This window comes from Pan paniscus, chromosome 13 (assembly GCF_029289425.2).
Source record: "Pan paniscus chromosome 13, NHGRI_mPanPan1-v2.0_pri, whole genome shotgun sequence".
NCBI classification, from domain to species: domain Eukaryota; kingdom Metazoa; phylum Chordata; class Mammalia; order Primates; family Hominidae; genus Pan; species Pan paniscus.
In genome coordinates this window covers 128,242,966-128,266,214 of record NC_073262.2, presented here as the reverse complement: position 1 = coordinate 128,266,214, position 23,249 = coordinate 128,242,966, and the positions used below count along the sequence as shown (strand labels likewise).

The 23,249-nt window shown below is 39.6% G+C and overlaps 1 protein-coding gene across 6 annotated transcripts in view; it reads right to left on the bottom strand.

The window, feature by feature from the left end:
* NYAP2 (neuronal tyrosine-phosphorylated phosphoinositide-3-kinase adaptor 2) overlaps positions 1 to 23,249 on the bottom strand; it is a 331,171-nt gene that overhangs the window by 77,690 nt on the left and 230,232 nt on the right. For all 6 annotated transcript variants that reach the window (XM_014344092.4, XM_055109151.2, XM_034955291.4 and 3 more), the window contains one exon: positions 916 to 1,019. In XM_014344092.4, coding sequence (XP_014199578.1) covers positions 916 to 1,019 — 104 coding nt within the window. The remainder of the gene's footprint in view (positions 1 to 915; positions 1,020 to 23,249) is intronic.

Below are 23,249 nucleotides of genomic sequence, written 5' to 3'. Positions count from 1 at the left end.
TCCACAACCACGTACCCAAACGAACATCAGAGCAACATATTATGCTGTAAAGGATTAAATGATATTTCAGTTTATGCCTTTATTTCTTGTCTCTTTTCTCCAAGTGATAATTGAGATCTCATTTACCATGCATGAACACTTACATTCCCTTTCTGAGAACATTTCTGATATTGTTGGTATAAGAGAGAAAAGTCATTTACTTAAAGGTTGCCTTATTAATCTGCAGTTTTTGTTAAATATCTAGATTATCTGGCCAGTCAATTTGTCTCTATAGCCTAAGAAAGAAGAAAGACTAGCTGCCATACTCAATCCAAATGAATCGGGATATGAATATTTATAAGGACATCAATATTCAACAGTGTCTTACAGTCATGCTCCAAGCTAAATAAAAATAAAACCACCAGAAATATTACAGTATAATAGGATAAGAGCTAAGAAATATGTACAAATTCACTGACAACATCTGTGCGAGTGTTCTGGACAAAACATTTAAAAAGAAATCTACATAAAACAAAGTAGATAAATTTATCAAATATTGATAAATTTTCAGAGACAGTATAAAAGTACACAAAACATGAAAGAGAGAAAGAATTTAAAAAAGAACCACTAAGCCAATACATATAGTACAAGTTTACTACATTTATATTACAGAATGATGGAAACCAGAGACAAAAACGATTTGGTAACAAACAGCAAAGAAAGTTTCACCACCAATCACAAGGAAGAAAGACATTCTTTTTCAAATGAAAACACAGACTGCCAGAACTCATCCCCCGCATCCCCTAACCCATACACACATAGAAAAATAAAAGCAAATGCGAAAGTTGTCTACAGCAACAGGACAGACAGAGGTGGGAAGCATTTGGCAAGTTGCATCACACGAAGTCAATCACGATTGGCTAACGATGATGGTACCTGGCTCTGTTGCAGGTCACTGCTTTGCCTGAGAGGAGTGACTGATGGAGGAGGCACACCTGACGTCGACGCAGACCGGCCTAATTTGCAGCTTACTTTAGGCTCTGGAAACAAGCGGAAAAAGACACAATATTAGCTGACTGACGTCTGGAATAATGAAGTGGCTTTTCAGTCTTTCTGTTTGTTTCGCTACTTATTCTTGGAAAATACAAAATGCTCCTGATTGCTAATAAGTAGCAGGTGATAAAACACTTTCATGGCAGTTGACTCTAAAAGGAGCTTTATACCCAGATCGGCTTCTGGGGAACAACTCTCAGAAGCACAGGCCTTGTGCCTTTGCACATTTTACCCCACTTAGGGTTGGTTTCTATGGAGTCATCCCTGGAGCAACAACAACCCATTAGGAGAACAAGCAAGTACCATGACTATTTTGAATGTTTCACTTTTAGCTTTGGTCCATAGGATTTCTGTGTCCTAAAATGTCTTCTCTCCCTTCTCCAAATGTTCTGTTTTCCTTCCTTCCATGAATACTATCATCATGTTTTCAATGTAACATTTCTTCAACTCATCTTGATTTTCATTAAATTTTATAACTGTCTTCCAAGACTTTTGCTATCTTTCATAATATTATTTTTCCAACTTAAAAAGCTTTCTCCTACCTCTTCTCTAATTTGAGGAGCCCAAATTAGCTGCCTAGGCCACTGGCAGGATGCTTTAGAGATTACAGTTTGAGGACTGAAAGAGTTCCCTTCATCCAGAAAGTACAGGATATTTGGGAGGTAGAGATGATTAATTTAAAGACATATTTGAAGATATTTGACGAAGGAAAAACAAGTCATAGAAAGAAAAATGGACATTTATACTTTATCACAAACGTCAGTATGAGCTGTTGGTTTTTGAGTGCCTAGTACATTCCAGCTTCTGTGAGGAGTTACACCTAAATTATCTCTAATCCTAAGAACTCTCTTTGGAGCTACGGAGTTAGCTATCAATACCCTCAACTTACAAATTAGAAACCTAAGGTTCTCCACATTCAGTCTTTGCCTAATAAATAAACAAGTGCTTTTCAAAAAGCCTTTCTTTATAAACTTGACCTAAAAATTAAACTCATCGAACAACTCGCTTTAAATAATATGACATAACTACGGTACTGAGAACTGACACGCGTGCCAGAGAACCAGAATGTGCCCAATTCTGTTGGAAGAAAAGAAAATGTGTTGCTCACGCTGGGGAGGTGCACTATCCTTATGCCATTTCTATATGAATCGCACTTCAGAGAAAAGCATTGACTATATCTGCATTGCATGAATGGTTCACTGCCAACTTCAGTTTCCATCAATTGCCTTCCACTCCTCCACTCCCAACCCCTCTCAGACACAACATGCAGACACACAGAATGAGTAAGCTTACGCCTACTTACACACAGACTCATACACTCTCACCCATATGCACCTTTCCTCTCTCAGTCCTGTTTCCACCTATTCAACAATGCTTCACCTCTCTATTAATATTATTCTCCTAAGGGAACTAATAGTTTTCTTTCTTGGCAAATCAAATAGTGTTTTCTCTGTACTTCTGATTTAGAGGAAAACAATAAAAGACAATAAACAAGGTTTGGACTTAGAGCTAATTTTGAATCTGACTCTGCTAGGTGGATGATCTTAGACAATTGTTTTCATTATTTAAGTTTTAGTTCTTCTCAAATAAAATGAATTTAGTCACTTATTCAACATTCGGCATCTATGTATTTTATGCCTACTATGTGCCAGGAACTTGCCAGAGAGTTGTGACCAAAATCCCAATATTGCCCTAAGGGACTGCACAGTCTATGCACTAAACATAGACATTAAACAACAAATGATGGGCCAGGCACAATGGCTTATGTCTATAATCTCAGCACTTTGTGGGGCTGATGCGGGTGGATCACTTGAGCCCAGGAGTTGGAGACTCCATATTCTAATGACGTTTATGTATTCTCAGGGGAGAGACATTAAACCTAAAATCATTTGCTGAAAATTAGGAAATATGTTAGAAGGAAGAAGTAGAGGGTGCTGTGATATCATTTATCAGAGTATCCACTGTGTTCTGGGGAGCAGGGCAAGGAGAGACCCTGAAGAAGCTGCAGTAATTAACACCTGCCAAAAGGACTGAATGGGCAGCAAAATCTGAAGTGGGAAGGATCCTGGATCCACAGATTTACTTTCCAACCGATCCACAGGTCAAAAGCATTTCAGAATGTATTGCTTGCCTATTATAAGGAAATAGTAATAGTGAAATATCCTGGTTTCCAGGTTAGTGGAGAAGAGTTGAGTTAGTGCTAAGTAAACAGATAAACTGAATTACATGCAAAATTCATAGAAAAACACCAGACACATAACAAGTGCTTTTAGTGAATGCTAGCTCTCATCCCCTACACATATACACACACATACACACGCACTTGCACAAGTACGTGCATAGTGACCCTTACATCTATTCCTCCTTCTACTTTTAATGAAACCAACTACATTCTCTTTCTGGAAAATGACTCTCTTTCCACCTGTGATATGCATTCGTTCACCTCTCTCTCAACCCAATGTCCTTTTAGCTTTATCAACTTGTTTCTTGCTTGGCCTTTTCCCTCTGCACCTTCTCTCTTAAGAACATCAGCAGTCTCATGGTTTCAAAGATAATGTTTTCCCTTGGAGTCACATGCAGGTTCCCATAGCTCTGTCCCCTTCCCATGCTCCTTTTCGATTTTGAGCCCCTGTGCTTCCTGGTCCCTAGGCTGTCTACATTGCTTCAGGACGCAAATCAAGTTCCAGCTTCTTCTCAATATCTTGGATCTTCCTTCTACTTTTCCTATGTATAGTAGAAACATCACCTCCATTTTCCTAAAGGCTTAGGGTCCAAATCTTGTACTTTTTCAGTTTAGAGCTTTCTTTTCCTCTCTCTATAAATTTAGTCCTGTTGGAATTTGCTTTTTTCCCCCCTTGCAATGGCTCTTGTAGTTATCTCAACTCATCTCAGAAACCTCCCCATAATCTCTCTGCTCACATCTAACTTAGACACAATGCAGACTGTGTTTCCTAGATACTTTAGGCCACTCATCTTGTTCAAAAATGTTCAATTATTCCATATTTATTATCATGAAAAACTGTCTATTTTCCAGAGGTCCTCTGTGACCTGGCTCCATCTGATCGGATCCACTCTATTTTCCACTGCTTCTTGCTTTCTAAAATATATACTATTTGGCCCGGGTGCAGTGGCTCACACCTGTAACCCAGCACTTTGGGAGGCCAAGGCGGACAGATCACCTGAGGTCAGGAGTTCGAGACTAGCCTGGCCAACATGGTGAAACCCTGTCTCTACTAACAATACAAAAATTTGCTGGGCGTGGTGGTGGATGCCTGTAATCCCAGCTACTCAGGAGGCCGAGGCAAGAGAATCACTTGAACCTGGGAGGCAGAGGTTGCACTGAGCCAAGACCATGCCATTGCACTCCAGCCTGGGCAACAAGAGCAAAACTCCATCTCAAAAAGTAAATAAATAAATTATATACATACATATATATACGCACACACACATGTATGCACACATACATATATATAATTTGATCTACCCTCTTGGTATCGACTCTTGATTCTTCCACCTTTCACCTCAAGTTGTTGCCAAGCATGGACTTTAATCAAACCATATCTCACCATTTTCTAAGACCTAGTTCAAAGTGTACTTTTATTGAAAAGCATCCTGTGATCTTGTTTTCTTCTTTCTCTCTTCTGAACTGCCTTATCACTTAGATAGCATTTGCACTGCTTGTTGTGGTTTTCAGCATTTTTGCCGGTAGGAACCACCTAATAAGCATTCAATTATTATGTATTTTTCTTTCACTGAAGATACTCAAATTAACCTAGAAAAGGTCACTGCAACTCCTCAAAGCAAGGAGGCAATGACGTAACAAAGAACCTGTTATAAGACCTAGTTTCAAGCCTCTCTCACCTACTTACCAAGGCAGTGATTCCAGTTAGAGGGGATGTGACCCTCTGGGGTCCTACAGAGGAGGCACGGCATTTGAAAATTCTCCCTTGATTTTGTGCGGGTGTTTAATGTCTGCCCACCCATTCTTGAAAATACCACTGGATTCTCTCTGAGGCTGTTTAAACACAAGTGTATCATATGATGACATAGATACAATATCCTAGTAACTTATAAATTAACCTCATTTCCCAGGATGCCTAAATCCTTGCATACCTTAAGGAATCATCCTTTATTATATAAAACAACAAGCAAAGCATCCATCAGAACCCTGGTTGACATGTTTCCACAATAAGCCAATGTTTCCATACATGCCATGACTAGCTTAGCACATTCGGTCACATGGAATGAGAAAATTCAGTATTTTTTTTTTCCTAGAAACGGATGACAAATAATTATTTACTATAGAGATTTTTTCCAGTTTATGTTGAAGATATTATCATCTGATGAAAAAAGATTATCTAACCAGATCAAAGGCTTTTATATCACCTAAGGTACCTAAAGATTAATTTCCCCTTTTATTGGTTTCTGGTCAGACCAAACCTGTTTTCACTGTAGGCAACATTATTTCCAATGCACAGACTACGCCTCACCAAAATCCAAGCAAACTCCAAATTTCACCGTGACCTGGAAACGTCTTGCTCTACCCCCATAGGATGCCAGTCCAGATCATGTCTAGGTTCATCAAGCCCCAGTAGGCACTGCAATATAAATCACTAACCACCCATTGAACATGGCAAATTAAACTACTAGCCAAGTACCCTGTGTGGGCTAGTTCTACAGTCAGGTCACCCAGTGGTCTAATGTTCGATCCCAGCATGGAATATGACTCCACATGCAGGGATAGAGTAAGATCATTACCATATATTCATAATGTAACATACATACACTGGCAGATACACACAGACACACACACATACACTCCATAACACTGCTGCTTAATGGTATCACATGGCAGGAACTGTTTTTTTTTTTTTTTTTTTTTTTTTGAGACCGAATTCTGCTCTTGTTGCCCAGGCTTGAGTGCAATGGCGCAATCTTGGCTCACCGCAATCTCTGCCTCCCAGGTTCAAGTGATTCTCCTGCCTCAGCATCCTGAGTAGCTGGGATTACAGGCAGGCATCACCACGCCTGGCTAATTTTGTATTTTTAGTAGAGACGGGTTTTCTCCATGTTGGTCAGGCTGGTCTCAAACTCCTGACCTCACGTGATCTGCCCGCCTTGGCCTCCCAAAGTGCTAGGATTACAGGCATGAGCCACCGTGCCCAGCCAGCAGGAATATTTTTTAAATGGTGAGATTTTTGTTTATCTCACTTATTTTGGCTCTTCTTTCAGTTTCACATGATTCCTAACCTAAATGCATTTGGAATTTCCTATGGTGTTTCTGAGACCAGGCTGATGGAACAAATCCTTACAAGGTTGCATCCACCAAGGCTTCTTTGACCAAAAGAATTATCTCAAGCAATCATGAAAATCCTAGAAAATATTCTAATTATAACCATGCCTTTCAGAGATCCTTTAGGCCTGTGACATCAAAGTGCCATTGTTCAGCTCAACTACCTTTGACCCAAAGAATTATCTGAAGCAATCCTGAAAATTCTAGAAAAGATTCAAATCAAGCCTCTCACAGATCCTTTAGGCCTGTAACATCTAAATGCAATGTTTGGCTCACCTACCTTTGGAAATGCAATGCTCTTTGAGACTTGAACGGTGAGGCTGAGGAGTCATGACACTGGACAATAAGTTTTGATCCTGAATTTTAATAGAATAATTGCCAAGAATTTTGGGGTCCACCAACAATGGGCACATACCTGGAAAGAGATCTAAGACAGAGCTTTCCTACCCCAAGGAAAATTCACCCAATTGAGAGATTAATTATTAACTAGAAGGCACTTGTTCTTCCTAAGTCCAAGGAAAAATTTCTTCCTTTGAAAACTCTTCTAGTATCATCCCAGAAGTAAAAGTTGACTCACTTGTGCAATTTAGTGAAGATCAAGTGTAAAGAGAATAAGGAAAAAATGAGAAAGAGGTTGATTCAGAAAGAGAGAGAGAGAGAGAGAAAGGCAGTGGAGGAGGGAAACAGAGAGGAAGGAAAAGGAAGAAAGAAGAAAAAAGAAGGAAAGGAGGGAATGAAGGAGAGAAGGAGGGAGGAACACAGTCATTTTAACTCCTTTGAGTAAACAATTATCAAGACAATACAATGAGATGTTTCCAGGTCTGTAACTCACCATCATCAATTTTATTAAGTAGGTACCAGTAGGACTATGTAATTTATTAGTTAGCTTTTTTCTTCTTCTTTTTTTTTTTTTTTTTCTGCCCAGGCTGGAGTGCAGTGATGTGATCTCAGCTCACTGCAACCTCCACCTTTCGGGTTCAAGTGATTCTTTTGCCTCAGCATCCAGAGTAGCTGAAACTATAGGTGCATGCCACCATGGACGGCTAACCTGTATTTTTAGCAGAGACAGGGTTTCACCATGTTGGCCAAGCTGGTCTCGAACCCCTGATCTCAGATGATCTGCCCACCTTGGCCTCCCAAACTGTTGGGATTACAGGCATGAGGAACTGTGCCTGGACATTCTTTTTGTTCCTAATAAACTTTCATTGCTTTTTATGGAACCAAAAAAGAGCCCGCATCACCAAGTCAATCCTAAGCCAAAAGAACAAAGCTGGAGGCATCACACTATCTGACTTCAAACTATACTACAAGGCTACAGTAACCAAAACAGCATGGTACTGGTACCAAAACAGAGATATAGATCAATGGAACAGAACAGAGCCCTCAGAAATAATGCCGCATATCTACAACTATCTGATATTTGACAAACCTGAGAAAAATAAGCAATGGGGAAAGGATTCCCTATTTAATAAATGGTGCTGGGAAAACTGGCTAGCCATATGTAGAAAGCTGAAACTGGATCCCTTCCTTACACCTTATACAAAAATCAATTCAAGATGGATTAAAGACTTAAACGTTAGACCTAAAACCATAAAAATCCTAGAAGAAAACCTAGGCATTACCATTCAGGACATAGGCATGGGCAAGGACTTCATGTCTAAAACACCAAAAGCAATGGCAACAAAAGCGAAAATTGACAAATGGGATCTCATTAAACTAAAGAGCTTCTGCACAGCAAAAGAAACTACCATCAGAGTCAACAGGCAACCTATAAAATGGGAGAAAATTTTTGCAACCTACTCATCTGACAAAGGGCTAATATCCAGAATCTACAATGAACTCAAACAAATTTACAAGAAAAAAACACACAACCCCATCAAAAAGTGGGCGAAGGATATGAACAGACACTTCTCAAAAGAAGACATTTATGCAGCCAAAAAACACATGAAAAAATGCTCATCATCACTGGCCATCAGAGAAATGCAAATCAAAACCACAATGAGATACCATCTCACACCAGTTAGAATGGCAATCATTAAAATGTCAGGAAACAACAGGTGCTGGAGAGGATGTGGAGAAATAGGAACACTTTTACACTGTTGGTGGGACTGTAAACTAGTTCAACCATTGTGGAAGTCAGTGTGGCGATTCCTCAGGGATCTAAAACTAGAAATACCATTTGACCCAGCCATCCCATTACTGGGTATATACCCAAAGGACTATAAATCATGCTGCTATAAAGACACATGCACACGTATGTTTATTGCGGCATTATTCACAATAGCAAAGACTTGGAACTAACCCAAATGTCCAACAATGATAGACTGGATTAAGAAAATGTGGCACATATACACCATGGAATACTATGCAGCCATAAAAAATGATGAGTTCATGTCCTTTGTAGGGACATGGATGAAAGTGGAAATCATCATTCTCAGTAAACTATCGCAAGAACAAAAAACCAAACACCGCATATTCTCACTCATAGGTGGGAATTGAACAATGAGAACACATGGACACAGGAAGGGGAACATCACACTCTGGGGACTGTTGTGGGGTGGGGGAGGGGGGAGGGATAGCATTGGGAGATATACCTAATGCTAGATGACGAGTTAATGGGTGCAGCGCACCAGCATGGCACATGCATACATATGTAACTAACCTGCACATTGTGCACATGTACCCTAAAACTTAAAGTATAATAATAATAAAATTTAAAAGAAAGATTATAAGGGAGCTGAAAAAAAGAAAAGGTAACTTTTTATACAATTAATTTGCCAGTTGTGTATTTTAAAACAATAAAACATAGGAAAATGCCATGTTTAAGTGCAAGGAACATGGGAAATCCTTTCAAATTTTCAAGGGATTTGGGAACCACCAGTTAGGAAATGCTTTCCTGGAAAAATTTCTATGGCAAAATCCAAGAAACACTGTTTTCTGCCCATGAGACCTGAGGGAAGTTATACAAACTCTCGGGGGATTTTTTATCATCTATAACAAGAAGCAAATTCCAAGGTTCTACTCATTGATTCTTTGATGCTAGTAAATGAAATTTGTTAAAATAATTGAAGGACCTCAAAGATACTCTTGATTAATCATGAGCTAGTTTATTAAGGTCATTTATTTTACTCCTGTTTTCTGGTCAGCATTTTTGTTTTTGTCTGTGTATTTGTTTTTTAGTAATAATGTTGATAGAGTTATGCATAACTCAAGTTTGCTATTTGTTCAAATGTTCTAACGCTGTTGATAAAAGTTTTGGTAGTAAATAGTTTTTAAACACCCATACAAATTTATTTAAAAATAAACATTTAGGAGGGGTAATGGTCATCTGTCATTTTTCTCTGTCTAAAATCAATTTCCTCTTTTTCTGGAATAGTAATTTGATTTTTCTTCAGAGAACAGTATCACCAGTTATCTTAGTTCTTATGGTTCTGTAGTAAGAGCTGACTTCAACTCTAGCTCCAGAAGTGGCCACATGAATCAAGTCTGTCAAATCAATTATTCTATCCCTTTGGTCTCATTGACTGGTACAGGGATGGACATGTGACCAAAGTCAGTCAATGAGAGTGGCTTTCATACGTCTGCTGGAGCTTTTGGGAAAGAGCTATATCTTTTCACAAGGTTTGCTAAACTCCCATCACTTCCTAGCTGAACAACCAGGAGAAATTTGCTTGACCTCTCTACACTTGTTTGTTCACAGATAAAATGGGAGAAATAAAGGTACCTAGTTCACAGGATTTCTGTAAGAATTAAATAAGATAATACATGTTAAGATTTTTCCATAGCAAAAACCACGTACTAAAATCTCAAGAAATGTTAGTGGTTTTTATTATTGGGGGTCAATCTGATTTTTTTTACCCTCCCTGCTTATAATAAATTACACACCACTTCCACACAATGGTACACACAGCTCAGCTTATACGACCAGCCTCATCAGTAGCCTTGCCCCCAGCACACTGCCCCAGTTTATCCTAAGCTCCCTGCCTTCTTTTACTGTAGGATTTTAATCACGCTACTTCACTCTGCCTGGTACACTTGGTCCTTCCTTCCCTTTCTTCCTCTACTAAACTCCATGCTCTTTGAAAGCAGGAACCATGTCTGACTCTTTCCTCAGTATAGTTCCCTAAGTAACATGATAACTGATCCTTGATAAGGACTCATTAAGCATTTATTGATTGAATTATTCTAAATAATATTTTAAAGAATAAGCCCACTCTAAAAGATGATTTGTATGTTTCACATGGATAAAAAGCCATGTTTCTCCATCTGTTCACCTTCCCCATGTTTCCAGAAAAAAAAAATCTAAATTACATTGACTAGTTTTCTTTTTTTATTTTTTGAGATGGAGTCTCACTCTGTAGCCCAGGCCAGAATCCAGTGGCACGATATTGGCTCACTGCAACCTCTGTCTCCTGGGTCCTGGTTCAAGCAATTCTCCTGCCTCAGCCTCCTGAGTAGCTGGGATTACAGGCACGTGCCACCACGCCCAGCTAGTTTTTGTATTTTTAGTAGAGATGGGGTTTTACCATGTTGGCCAGGCTGGTCTTGAACTCCTGACCTCGTGATCCACCCACCTCGGCCTCCCAAAGTGCTAGGATTACAGACGTGAGCCACCGCACCTGGCCTACATTATCAAGTTTTCAACTAAGTACTTTATAACCTTAAAAAAAAAAAAAAATTGTGCGTGTGTGTGTGTGTGTGTGTGTGTGTGTTTGAGGGATTGCAGTTCCTGTGTTGGACAGTAGATGGCAATAAACATATTATTTGATACATATTCTGGGCCGATTACAAAACTTCCAGAACTAGTCTCTGTAAATGCCTAGCATAATTCAGACAGAGTCTCAGAGTCTTCTATTTCATAATGTCTTTTGTGGCTTTTCACAGAAACAGAAAGGGCATTCTTCTTGAACACTGTTGGTGCAGCATCTCCACAGGGCCTTTCCAAAGGAAGCTAACAGCTGTGGTCTAGGAGCAATGTCAGGGTGGACTCCCCCCGGAGAGGGCACAGGGTGGAACCACCGCCCTGCAGTGACAGACACCTGTCACTGATGCTACAGTCAAAACTGGAGTCAGCACACTGTCACTGTGGTTCTCAAGCAGAATTAATCTTGTATTGAGAGGCAAGGCAAGGAAAGGCACCTTCTGCATTATCCCAGTGGTTTCTACCTAATTGTTTTCCCCAATAGAATCAGAGAATAGTTGGAATTCAGAATTTCTCTACTGAGAATGAAATTACTATCAAGTTGTATTTTTTTCTAGCAGTGTTCAGGGTATCTATATAGTATACGGTATCATACTGTATGCATGTGTTTAGCAGAAACCAAGTTAAAGGAGAAATATGTGTGTGTATGAATATAATGCATGTATAAAATATGGTAATAGGTAATTAGCTGACTTTGCAGATCTAACAATATGAAACTTATGTTTAAAACCCGTAAGTAGCCTCATGGCTTTATATATGTACACACACATCAGTTAATATCACCAAATTCCTTGACTCTAGGCTGATCCCATAACTTTAGCTAACCACCTTCCTAGAAAAAAAAATGGGAATAAGAACACAAAGGGTTTGACGAAATTTCACAAAGCAGCAAAGACTAGGACTAGTTCCCTGTTTTACTGAATCAGAGGCACTAAGGCTCCCTTGCTGTATAAAACCAACTGAGATCACAGATATAAATAAGCTCCTTGAAGGCAGAGGTCATCCTTTTGTCACCTCATAGTGTTCTCACTGAGTGAGTAAATGACTGGACCAAAGAAAGACAAGCATACATAATGTTGCTGATTTTTGAAAAAAACAACAAAAACACATGTGTAACATGGCTGCTCAGGTGCTCAATACTTAATTTTTATAGATACCAACAATCAGTGAAAAACACCTCTCAATTAGGTATAGGAAAGGTGAAATCTCATGGGTTAGAGAGCGAAGATAGCAGTTCTCCTTCGGATTTATAAGGCAGGTTATTTGGGGCAGCCTGTTCATGTTGATCTCCATAAATCTGTTTCTCTTGGTTTAGGATGGATGATCATAAATTAGCTGACTCTGTATATGTGAACACATAAGCCCTGGGTTAAAAATCCATAGATGGCTTCCTGTCATTTTCAGGTAAGACCCGAGTCATGGATGTGGCTGGCTCACCCTTGTCAGGTTCTTAGCTTCTTCTCTGCCCTCCTTTTAGCTCCTCAATTATGTGGGTCATGGCGTCACAGAGTTCTGGCATCTCCTACGTCCTCTTCCTTGATTGCTCTTCCTCCTAATTCACCTTGAGAGCTCAGTCCCCAGGTTATTAGGATGCATTGAAACACACTCTAAAGGAAGCACCCTGTCACTCTCCTTTCATCAACGATTGTAATTACAGTTTTAAAATTTTGTCATTTCTGTAATGGCTCTCTCCCTCACTGGCATGTACTCAATGGTTGGCAATTTTATATTGAATAAAATAGATGAATAAATGAAAGAATAAGCGAATGTGAATAAATGAATAAACCTGGGAGCGCAGAGGTGGAAATAGAGAAACCCAGCCTAATTAAATCATGGGAAGAGAGCTGTAGTAGGAGTCAGAAACCCAAAGTTCATTTCTTTATTTGAATCTACTACTTATCAGTGAATCTGGGCAATTGACTTGATTTCTCTTGAGCCTCAGTTTTATCACCAAAAAAAAGAAAAAAAAGTCAGATAATGATACCAGCCCACTGATGCACAGGTTTTTGTGAAGTACAAATGAGATAGTACACATAAAGGCATTTTAAAAGCTCTGGTATAATAAAAATAAGACATTATTTTAAACAGGTCACAGATAACCCACAAAGGTAATAAACTTAAATTCCACAACTCAGGTTATACATAATCTACAATAACCTTAGAGCAATTTTTAAAAATTATACCAGAGTCTGTTCTCTTTAAACTTGTCAATTTAACTGTTTGTTTGAACATACAGGATCTTATATGCATCAGAAAACTGTATTATTTTTTTCTCCCCAGAAGCCAGAGCTGTACCAACCTGTTCTGGGGGAGCAAAGGTCTTTCTTGTGCTTTAGAGAAACTCTCTACTGAGTCCCAAGACTTTTTTTTTTCACTTTGATGATTAAAAATCTTTCAGTTTCTTTTAGTCACAAAAAGTCTTACTGAAGTAATAACTTAAGTGCCCAGTTACTTACATTAATCAAAACTATGAATATTATCTCAAGGAAACACTTCTCCCTTGGCCCACTTTGGGCCAGCTCCTGGCAAACAGAAGAGATGGCCTCTGTCTTGGCCTCCTCTCCCTGTTCTTCCACCTCTGTTCCCAACTTGGTCCCCACAATGCCTGCTCTCATGTGGGCAGAAACAGGAGAGAGCAGGAGAGATGGGGAAAGGAAAGGTTCTTCAAGGGCCTGGCACGGGCTAGTGTCTCTCACCCTCTGGCTGGGGAAGGTGTTTGACACTGAAGCTCTGTCTTCTTGGGGTGCTTTCCAGTGTCCCTGAAGGCCTCCTCTGATTGGTTGGCCATCTCTCACCTGGAGACATCATGGTTGTTCGCTCTATGTCTTTTGTGGGTAACTGGGTATCCTGTAGGGCACCTTGAAACACGTCCTGAGAGTCCTGGCTGCCCCAGGCACTCTCATGGTCTAGGCCACCTCCAGAGTTCCTCTCCAGGACCAAATCTGGTCCATAGAAAACACACTTTATACACATCTTTAACCCACCATCAGCAGCCGAACAGTTACTTGCTAAGCAACTTTCTCTGTGGTCACAGACCATTCACCCAGTCTCTTGTGCTTTTTCCTTCCACTCTGTCCCTCAAACTGTTAGAAATAATATCAACTTTTCTGAGTGGTTCCATTAAAGTCTATCTCATTTGACTTTCCACTGCGGGAGACACTTCTCACCACTCTTCTATTGGATGGACACTCATCTCTCTGTCTCTCTCTCTCTGTCTCTCTCTCTCTCACCCCCCTCCCACACCACACACACACACACACACACACACTCAACACACACAGAGTCTGTTTAAAATTCTCTCTAATATCTAGAGTCTATTTAAAATTCTCTCTAATATCTAGTCTCTGTCTCTCTCAGCCTCTAACCACTTTCCTAGGCTAGAAATGAGAGTTCAGTTAAGGACAACAATATTCATTTCGATCAACTCCTTTGCAAGCTCTGCTTCTGCAGTCAAGCTTTTCGCCTTGAAATGTGAGAGTCATTATCTTCTATTATTTTGTAATTAGCCTTTTGCATTTTGTACCCTGTTTATTTACATTCAAACTCTAGAAAGACATGCTTTGACCATTTAAAATGGTTAACTCCCTCCCAGTTCTCCTTTTCTGGTTGTTTCTCAAAGCCATACTACCAGTATCAGGAGAAATCCAAATAAAACTTTCTCTGATAAACATGCATTCTAGCCAGCAGAAGTCACAGTTTTCCACAGAGAAATAAAAGTGGGAGTCTTGGGGCTACAGCTTACAGTACCCTCCAAGGCCCCTCCAAATGAGAATTCTGTTATGCATTTGCTCCTCAAATTTAGAAAGGGAGAGTTAAACTGCAGAGTGAGAAAACAGTGAACAGAACCAGGCAGCAGAACCTGGCAAATGTTCCCCGGGGAAGTCACCAAGCACCCAATTAGAACTGGAAAGGAGAGCAGATGTGGAGAATTGTCTTCTGATGCATGATCTGACTGCACAGAATGGCAGCCTTGAGGGTCGTAACTCTGGAAGTTCACAGCTGCCCGGGGCTGAAGTGGAGCCAAGCAGGAAGTTAGAGAACAGCCTACAGTGAAGTCTAAATTACAATGAACACCCGAAGTCCAACAGATTGGTTTGCTGTTCCTGTTGCATAACAAAAATGAATATAACGGAGAACTCATACTCCTTATCAATACTCAGTCCCTAAACTATGAAAACATGATGGTTTAACACAAATACTTCCTAAAGTGAGATGATGAAGGAAAAGGCAGGCGAGTAGAGTTTCATTTTTTACTTTAACTTTTTGTCAATGAGCATACTCTACTTACCTGTTATTATACTACTATACTATTACCTAATAATCATAAAGCAATAAAGCATTTTCACTTGGAAAAAAAAATAGCAAAATACAAACAGATCATGGTATCTGTGTCACGCCACACCCAAACTCAGTGTCTTAAAATGACACTCATTTAGTCTTGCTCATGAGTCTATGGGTCTTCTGGGTGATTTTTCTGGTCTCAGCCCGGCTCACTCATGCATCTTTAGTCAAATGTGGGTCAAGTAGATGGTTCTGCTATTCCATGCTGTGCTTTCTCACATTTTGGGGGGTTCTCCTCTATTGTACTTCATCATCCAACAGGCTAGCCCAGGCATGTTCACATGGTGGTGGCAGGGTTGGAAAAGAGCCATGAAAGCATTCATACCTCATGAGGCCAAGGATCAGAATTGACATACAGTCACTTCCATCTCACTCTATTGGTCAATGCAAGACTCAAGGCCAGTCCAGATTCAAGGGATGGGAAATTGACTTTACTTCTTGATAAAGAGCTATGAAAGCACATTACCATACGTGTGCATGTGTCTTTATAGCAGCATGATTTATAATCCTTTGGGTATATACCCAGTAATGTACCCTAAAACTTAAAGTATAATAATAATGAAATTAAAAAAAAAAGAAAGCACATTACCAAGGGCATGATTACAGGGAGAGGGGAATAATTAGGACCATTAGGAGAAACCTTGGCATCCTGAAGGAGATGGGCCACATGAAGAAATGAAAGAAAGAAAAGAAGACACAGCTTAGAAATTATGTAGATATATTAAAAAGTTGAATATTAACCAGGTTCTAAAAGCAAAGTTTTTATCCACACTCCTGAGTGAGCTGCAGGAAACACTCTATCCTCTCTTATTTGCCTGGCTCCTACTCATCATGCTAGTACCAAATTTAGTGTCACATTCTCCAGGAAGCTTGTTTGAATGGCCTTCCCTTTAGCCAGCTGTGCTTGGCTTACTTATAACATTCTTTGGAATAATTGGTTGTTTTATTTTCTGCTTTACCTGCTAGAATATGAGTCTAGGGTATATTATATATATTCCTGTCCTCCCCACCCCCTGCACAACACAAAGTATACGTTGAAGAAATTTTAGTTAGAAAATAAACACAAAGGGAATAAATGACTAAAGGAATAGATAAATGAATCTCAAGCTGGATATTTATTAGAGAAGATTTACACATTTGCAGACATCAATATTTTCTTGTGATTCCCACATCCTTGACAACCTGGTTTTAAATCCTATTCATTGCTTCTAAGCAGAACAGAAGCATTGTGAGAGATTAGGATTACTTATTTGATAACTGTGTACGATGTAGCAACCAAGTCTTAAGGCCTGCCCCTCATTCTTCCTCCAAATTCCATCTATAAATGCAGACTCAAGGAAACCCAAAAAGGGTCATCACGCTGGCCACAAATCTTTGTTGAAAAATGCACAAGTCAATGAAGCATACATTGTCGCACTAATAGTAGTCTCATAACCACTTATATTATGTTCTGCCAAAGAAATATCTTATCATATTTGCAATGTGCTGATCTTTCAAAAGAAAACATCTAGTCTTGGTCCTAGAAAAAGACAGGTATTTTTCCAGTAAAATTGAATGGGAACAGAATAAACGTTTGTCTACTAGCTGTTATAAACCGGCTTTGTACCAAGCATTCCATGCATTTTTTAATTTAATCTTCATCATAACCTACACAGTGAGATTTATTTGATCTCTCCTGTAAAGATAAAGTGGGTCACAGCAGTGTTTTGTTATTTCATCAAACAATTGACACCAAAATATTAATTTATTAATATTGTTGCCAAGCATGATTTACTTACACACTAAAAAAAGAAAACTATGTCGATTTATTACGGTCTCCCAAAAAGGACCGTCATGAGTACTGTTCTGCAGCTCGCAGTCCTGCTGCCCAATTCTGCATGGTTTGCCTGTTTGTCACCTCTCCAAACTTGTGTGCATGGGAGTCTTCTTGGATATGGAGGCTGAAGCATAAATGGCTTTGAGTTATTGCTGTCAGGAAGTTTATCAGCAAAGTTAGCCAGTCATTTCAGTGTTATCAAGTAAAGTACGGGAAATATGTTTTAGAAGTTTCAAGAGAAAATCATCTTTCTTATAAATCAACTGATAAAAATTCAGTACTCAAAGACTGTGCTTTTGAGTTCAATTGCAGTTCCATTCCTGAATCCCAGCTCTGTTGCTTATTGTAAATGGCCCCCATTTTGCCACATCTTCCCGGGTCTCCACTTTTGAGCCTTTGAATAACCTCTCAAGGTCTTTGTGATCTCTTCAATCTTTAATGTAGTGACCAGAAGATGAATTATGGCTGCAAATGTCTTATGAACCATGGTTTGGGTGTGTAAAGTGTCATGTTGGAGCCAGAGTGCCCACTGTCTTTGACAAAATAGAATCAGGATTTAAATCCAGATTTGCAGGTTGCCTAACCATTTGGTGCTCAACCACTGCATTATACCTTATGCATGCATTTATAATTAGTATAGAATTTACAAGCACAGTGTGTAGGAAATGGCTTTTTTTTGGTTTTCTTTAAATGAAATTAAATCCACATCTGTTTTTCACTTTTCTGAACTTGTGTGTACAAGACTCCTCTTGGATATGAAGGACTGAATCATAAATGATGATGGAAAATGCTTCCCTACAATGGGTCATGAAGTCCCAGAACTGTTCTGCAGAGCAGAATATATAATATGGTCCTCCTAGTCTTTAGCTCATACTGGTTGTCACGTGAGGGGTCTACTGTGCGAGCACAAAGAGCCCCTTGAAGTACAGAATTCCATATTTTGAAGGTTAAAATCATATGGTGCATAAAGCCCAGCCTATGCAAACTCTACCCCACCCAACTTCTCTGCCAGTTAGAGGTCGTGCCATTTTGCAAGGGTGCTATGAAGGATTAGGCTGCTGGCCCTCACTATTCATGGAATTCTAAACCTCTGTTTCTCTTTTAGTGCTAAGGAATTCTCCCTTCCTTCCCTGGCCATCAAAGGCTGCATGACTCTCTCTTACCAGTGTTGCTATTGCTAGCATTTCCTTGTCCAGGAACAGCAGCTTCTGGAAAATAAAAGCCTGGAGGACAAGGTATCTACTGGGACCTGCTGCTTCCAGTAGAAAGCAGCTTCTCTGTGCCACAGGGTCAAATCCATGCTTCCACCTAATGGTCACCGCTTGATTTTACAAACCAGAAAATGCAAGTGTGTGGTCTTCGGGTTTTACCCAGCTAAAAGAAGTGAATTATTCTACTCAATGTTTTCTAAAAATTGAATTACATTTAAAAGTTGGGAGATTTCACATAATAGCAATTAAATCTGGGAACCCTGGGTGAGCATTTCTCATGGCAGCATCAGCTGGCACTGAGTAGCTTTTGTCCACTTGGGGTGCCCCTATGCTTTCCAGGTCACCTGCATTTCCATCATTGAGTTCTGAGGTGCATCAGCTTGCAATAGATTTTCCTTGTAATGGAGAAATATTTCTCCTTAGCAATGCTTCTAACAAATGTGAGAATATAGAACTTAGAACAAAAGGGCTTCAAGTTTCAAGAAAAGTGGGAAAAACATTTTCCTTTGTGGGAGTAAAGTACATTTGTATGTGTTTCATGTATAAGCAAAATACATGAAGGAAGGCATCTTTCCTGCTTCGCTTGCTAATGATACCTGTCTGTCCTGAAGGCATCTCCATTAGCATCTCATCTTAGACCTTTTCAGAACAGCAGAAGCACAGAAAGTTGAACACGCAGAAACCAAGGGTTTTATAATATAGCTGATCCTTCCCTTTATAGTGTTTTCATTCTTTTTAGATTTAAATGTTACACTATAAACCCTGTTTGCCTATATATGTCTGTGTGCATGTGTGGGTATGATACCACTTTGTTCATAAGCCAAGGGCTGAGTTTACTTCCAAAAACACTTCTGTCAGGGTGGCCCGGCAGGGCCAAGCCAGGGCAGGTGTGTCTCTTCACCTTTTTCATCCCATGTGGAATATTCTCTTTCCACTCAATTGATAATCATAATGATTTTTAATAAGATCTAGAATAATCCTGATGTAAGACTCCATGTCTTCCATTAATCTCTCCATCATTTTTCAAGCCTACACTAATTAATTGTTCTCTGAATGATTTTAAACGTATAGTAAGCAGTAGATAATAATGAAAATAATACATTTAATTATAACCTAATTAATTTGTGTTCAATAGTTCTGTGTCATAAAGAAACATAGTAAAATTTTTGAGGGTCACAGATTGTATTTTACATAGTCTGTGGGGGGTAGGTGTGTGTGTCCCCAGAAACCATAACAGAGTTGGATACAAGCTGTGTGGAAACTATTTGTTAATGGGTTCAGTGGTTGAAATCTGAGTTTTTGTCAATACCATATTTACTTGTATAATCTCCTCACGCTTTCCTATTATGTTCATGAGCATTTGGGTCCCAGTTCTCCACTGCCTTCAAGAATCACCCTCTGGGGAATCTCTGATTTACTAAACAACAGTGACTTTAACAAAGTACCCCAGCAACCAGTGTTAATGTTAATTAGAATTGAGATCTCCTGACACATTTGCTTTACTTCAGCAATTCCTTCATTCCTCAAAAGAGCTGTTAAGAACAACCATTTCAAGTGGCTAAACTACTTTTGGTAAAGCAATAGCCTGTGACTGGTAGAAGTTTGTATGTATATCAGTGTGGAGGGGGGACAGAGAGAAATAGACGCAGAAGCAGAAAGTTGACAGAGGAAGGAGGGGTTTATAAGTAGAATCTTCTTTCCTCTCTAGTGTGAGGTAGGAAGTTGAGTACCCAGGGGCAAGGAGGCAACAATGATGAGGAAGTGTAAAGAGAAGGAGGAGAAACAGTTAATACTGACTCATTGTCTTCTGTTCCAAAACAGAAAGTCTAAAACTCCCTCTTGATGTACCTACTTGCTTATTTTGGACAGAGACCATCTCATTGATGAATATTCAAGTAGTGCATGGTTTGCTTAAAACACCAAAGGTGGCCAGGCAATCCCAGCACTTTGGGAGGTCACTTAGGCAGGTGGATCACCTGAGGTCAGGAGTTTGAGACTAGCCTGATCAATGTGGTGAAACCCCGTCTCTACTAAAAATGCCAAAATTAGCCAGGCATGGTGGTGGGCACCTGTAATCCTAGCTACTCGGGAGGCTGAGGGAGGAAAATCTCTTGAACCCAGGAGGTGGAGGTTTCAGTGAGCTGAGATCATGCCATTGTACTCCAGCCTGGGTGGCAGGGTGAGACTCCAGCCTGGGTGACAGGGTGAGACTCCATCTCAAAAACAGAACAAAACAAAACAAAACCAAGCAAAACACTACCAAAGGTGAGTGTGAACTTCAGATACTCTATACATTTTTGCCATTTTTGGCATTTTCTAGTTCAGAACTGGCACCATTTAGGTTCTTTCTCTTCAGAAAAATAAAAGCTAACAACACAACATTTTTCCCTTTCTCCTTTTCTTTCCTGAAAAGTAGTAGAAGGGTAGACTAGAGGTTCAAGTAATGGTAACATTAATTTGAGTTTTGCTTTCACATAAGCAACGGGCTTGCACTGACATTATATATATAACTCTACACTTGCCCCTCTGTTTTGCATTTCTTCTAATATGAATACAACCATCTCATTATTTAAAACTTAACAGAATTTATGTCTTCTTCCATCTTTGTCTACCTCCTTCATAATCTAAGATAAAGAATACATACTAAAAATATGTATGTCATTTCTTCTGGTCAGTAGACAATTTCCTGCTCTACAAACAACACTAAAAACCTCAGGAGGGCAGATTTTACATGCTGTAAACCAAAAGAGATGCTTTGGGGTTTTGATATGAAAGAAAGTGAAAGTATGGTATAAATTCTGTTTACACTCTGAATTTATTAGAATATTCATATCAAAGTGTAAAGACACTGTACGGTACATGTTTATCAATCTATATGTAACTTACTAAGTGTTCAAAAAAGTTTAATTATGGACTATCTAACTGTTTCATTTCTGTGTATTTACCCACACTTTGAAATGTGTGGATTTCCCCAGGGTGTCATCTGAATTTCCTGCTCTCCTAGTTTAGACTCATCCAGTCTTACTGTTCTAACCACGCCAAAGGAGTCTAGTCTCAGTTTCAAATCCACTAAATTTCTTTAGCTACAGATCTATAATCTGAACAATCTACTGGTTTCTCAATTTGATGTCCCAGAGCATTTCTAACTTAACATAGGCAAACTGTAAGTCCTGACTTTCCCTTGTAAACCTTGCTCCGCATCTCACATTGACTGTCTCTATCTCAGTAAATGACTTCCCAGTCACCCAAGTTTAAAGCCACAGAGTCATCATTGGGTGTTCCATGATGTAAACTGAATTACATTATCCCTATCCTTAAAAAATAGTAAATAACTACAAAAATATCCAAATATCCACCACATAAACTTAAAAACCTAATTACATGGCAGACACCATCTACTGCTTATGCAACATCATTCCCCTTTTATCCCTGCTAATAGGCTTTTGATTTCATTTCCAGATGCAAGGCAAAGGACCCTTGCTTTAGGGGAAAAAGGGTTCTCTACAAGCCCATGGAAATCCCATTTTCCTTCACTCAGAGATTGGACCAGACAAGATGTTTGCCAGTTCTGACCAATTAGATGAAATGGAGAATCTTTGAGGTATGATGCCCAGAACTGTGTAGACCATCAGCTTTGTCATCATAAAAACAATCATCAAGGGTAGCAGAACAGAACTGAAGGATACAAAGTTCCTGGGTCCTTGACGTCCCTGAACAGCTGCAAAACACCTGGAACTGCCTACCTCGGGGCTTGATGCTAAGGGTGCAAACAAAAGCTATTATTGGTTAAGCCTCTGGTAATTTATACTTCATAGCTAAAAGGTTTTCTAATTAATAACAAGGCCCTTCAGGACTTTTGCTATCTTGTCACCACCTACCTTTGCAGTTTCTTCAATCTTCCCTCATCCTTTATACCAAACACTTTGTTCCATCCCATAGACTTGTAGGATTTTATACAGAAGGCTGACTTTTTCTTCATCTTCCTGGTGAGCAACTCATTGTTTCAAGTTCTAGCTCACATATTCTTCAAGCAAATATTATTTATCTACCAAAAGGTCCCGATTATTACTGCTAAAATCACACTGCCCCAGGAAGAACTAACTGATTTCTCTTCAGTTGTGATTTGGATATGGCTTGTTCTCACGAAAACTCATGTTGAAATCTCATCCCCAATGCAGCAGTGTTGGGAGGTGGGGCCTAGTGGGAGGGGTCTGGGTCATGTGGGTGAATCTTCATGAATGGCTTGCTGCTGTTCTTGAGGTAGTAAGTAAGTGCTCACTTTGGTGAGACTAGACTGGTTCTTGAGAGAGTGGGTTCTCATAAAGCCAGATGCCCATTGAGTTTTGCCTCTTCATACATATCTACTTCCCCTTTGAACTTCCACCATGTTTTGACCCAGCACAGAAGCCCCAACCTCATGGTGAGCAGAAGCCAGCTCCATGCTTCTTGAACTTCCCAGCCTGCAGAACCGTGAGCCAAATACACCTCTTTTCTTAATAAATTTCCCAGCCTTGCGTACCCAGAAACACAGAATGGATTAAGACATCTTCTGTTTCCCATAGTATTCATATTTTTATATAACACATGTGGTTTTATGTGTCAACTTGACTGGGTTAAGGAATGCCCAGATAGCTGGTAAAACATTATTTCTGGGTGTGTATGTGAGGGTATTTCTGGAAGAGATTAGTATCTGAATCACTAGGCTAAGTAAAGAAAATCACCCTCACCTAGGTGGGTGGGCATCATCCAATTTGTTGAGGATTTGAATAGAATGGAACAGAGAATAAAGGGCAGATTTACTCTTTCTTCTTGAGCTGGGACATCTGTCTTCTCTTGCACTTGGACATCTGCATT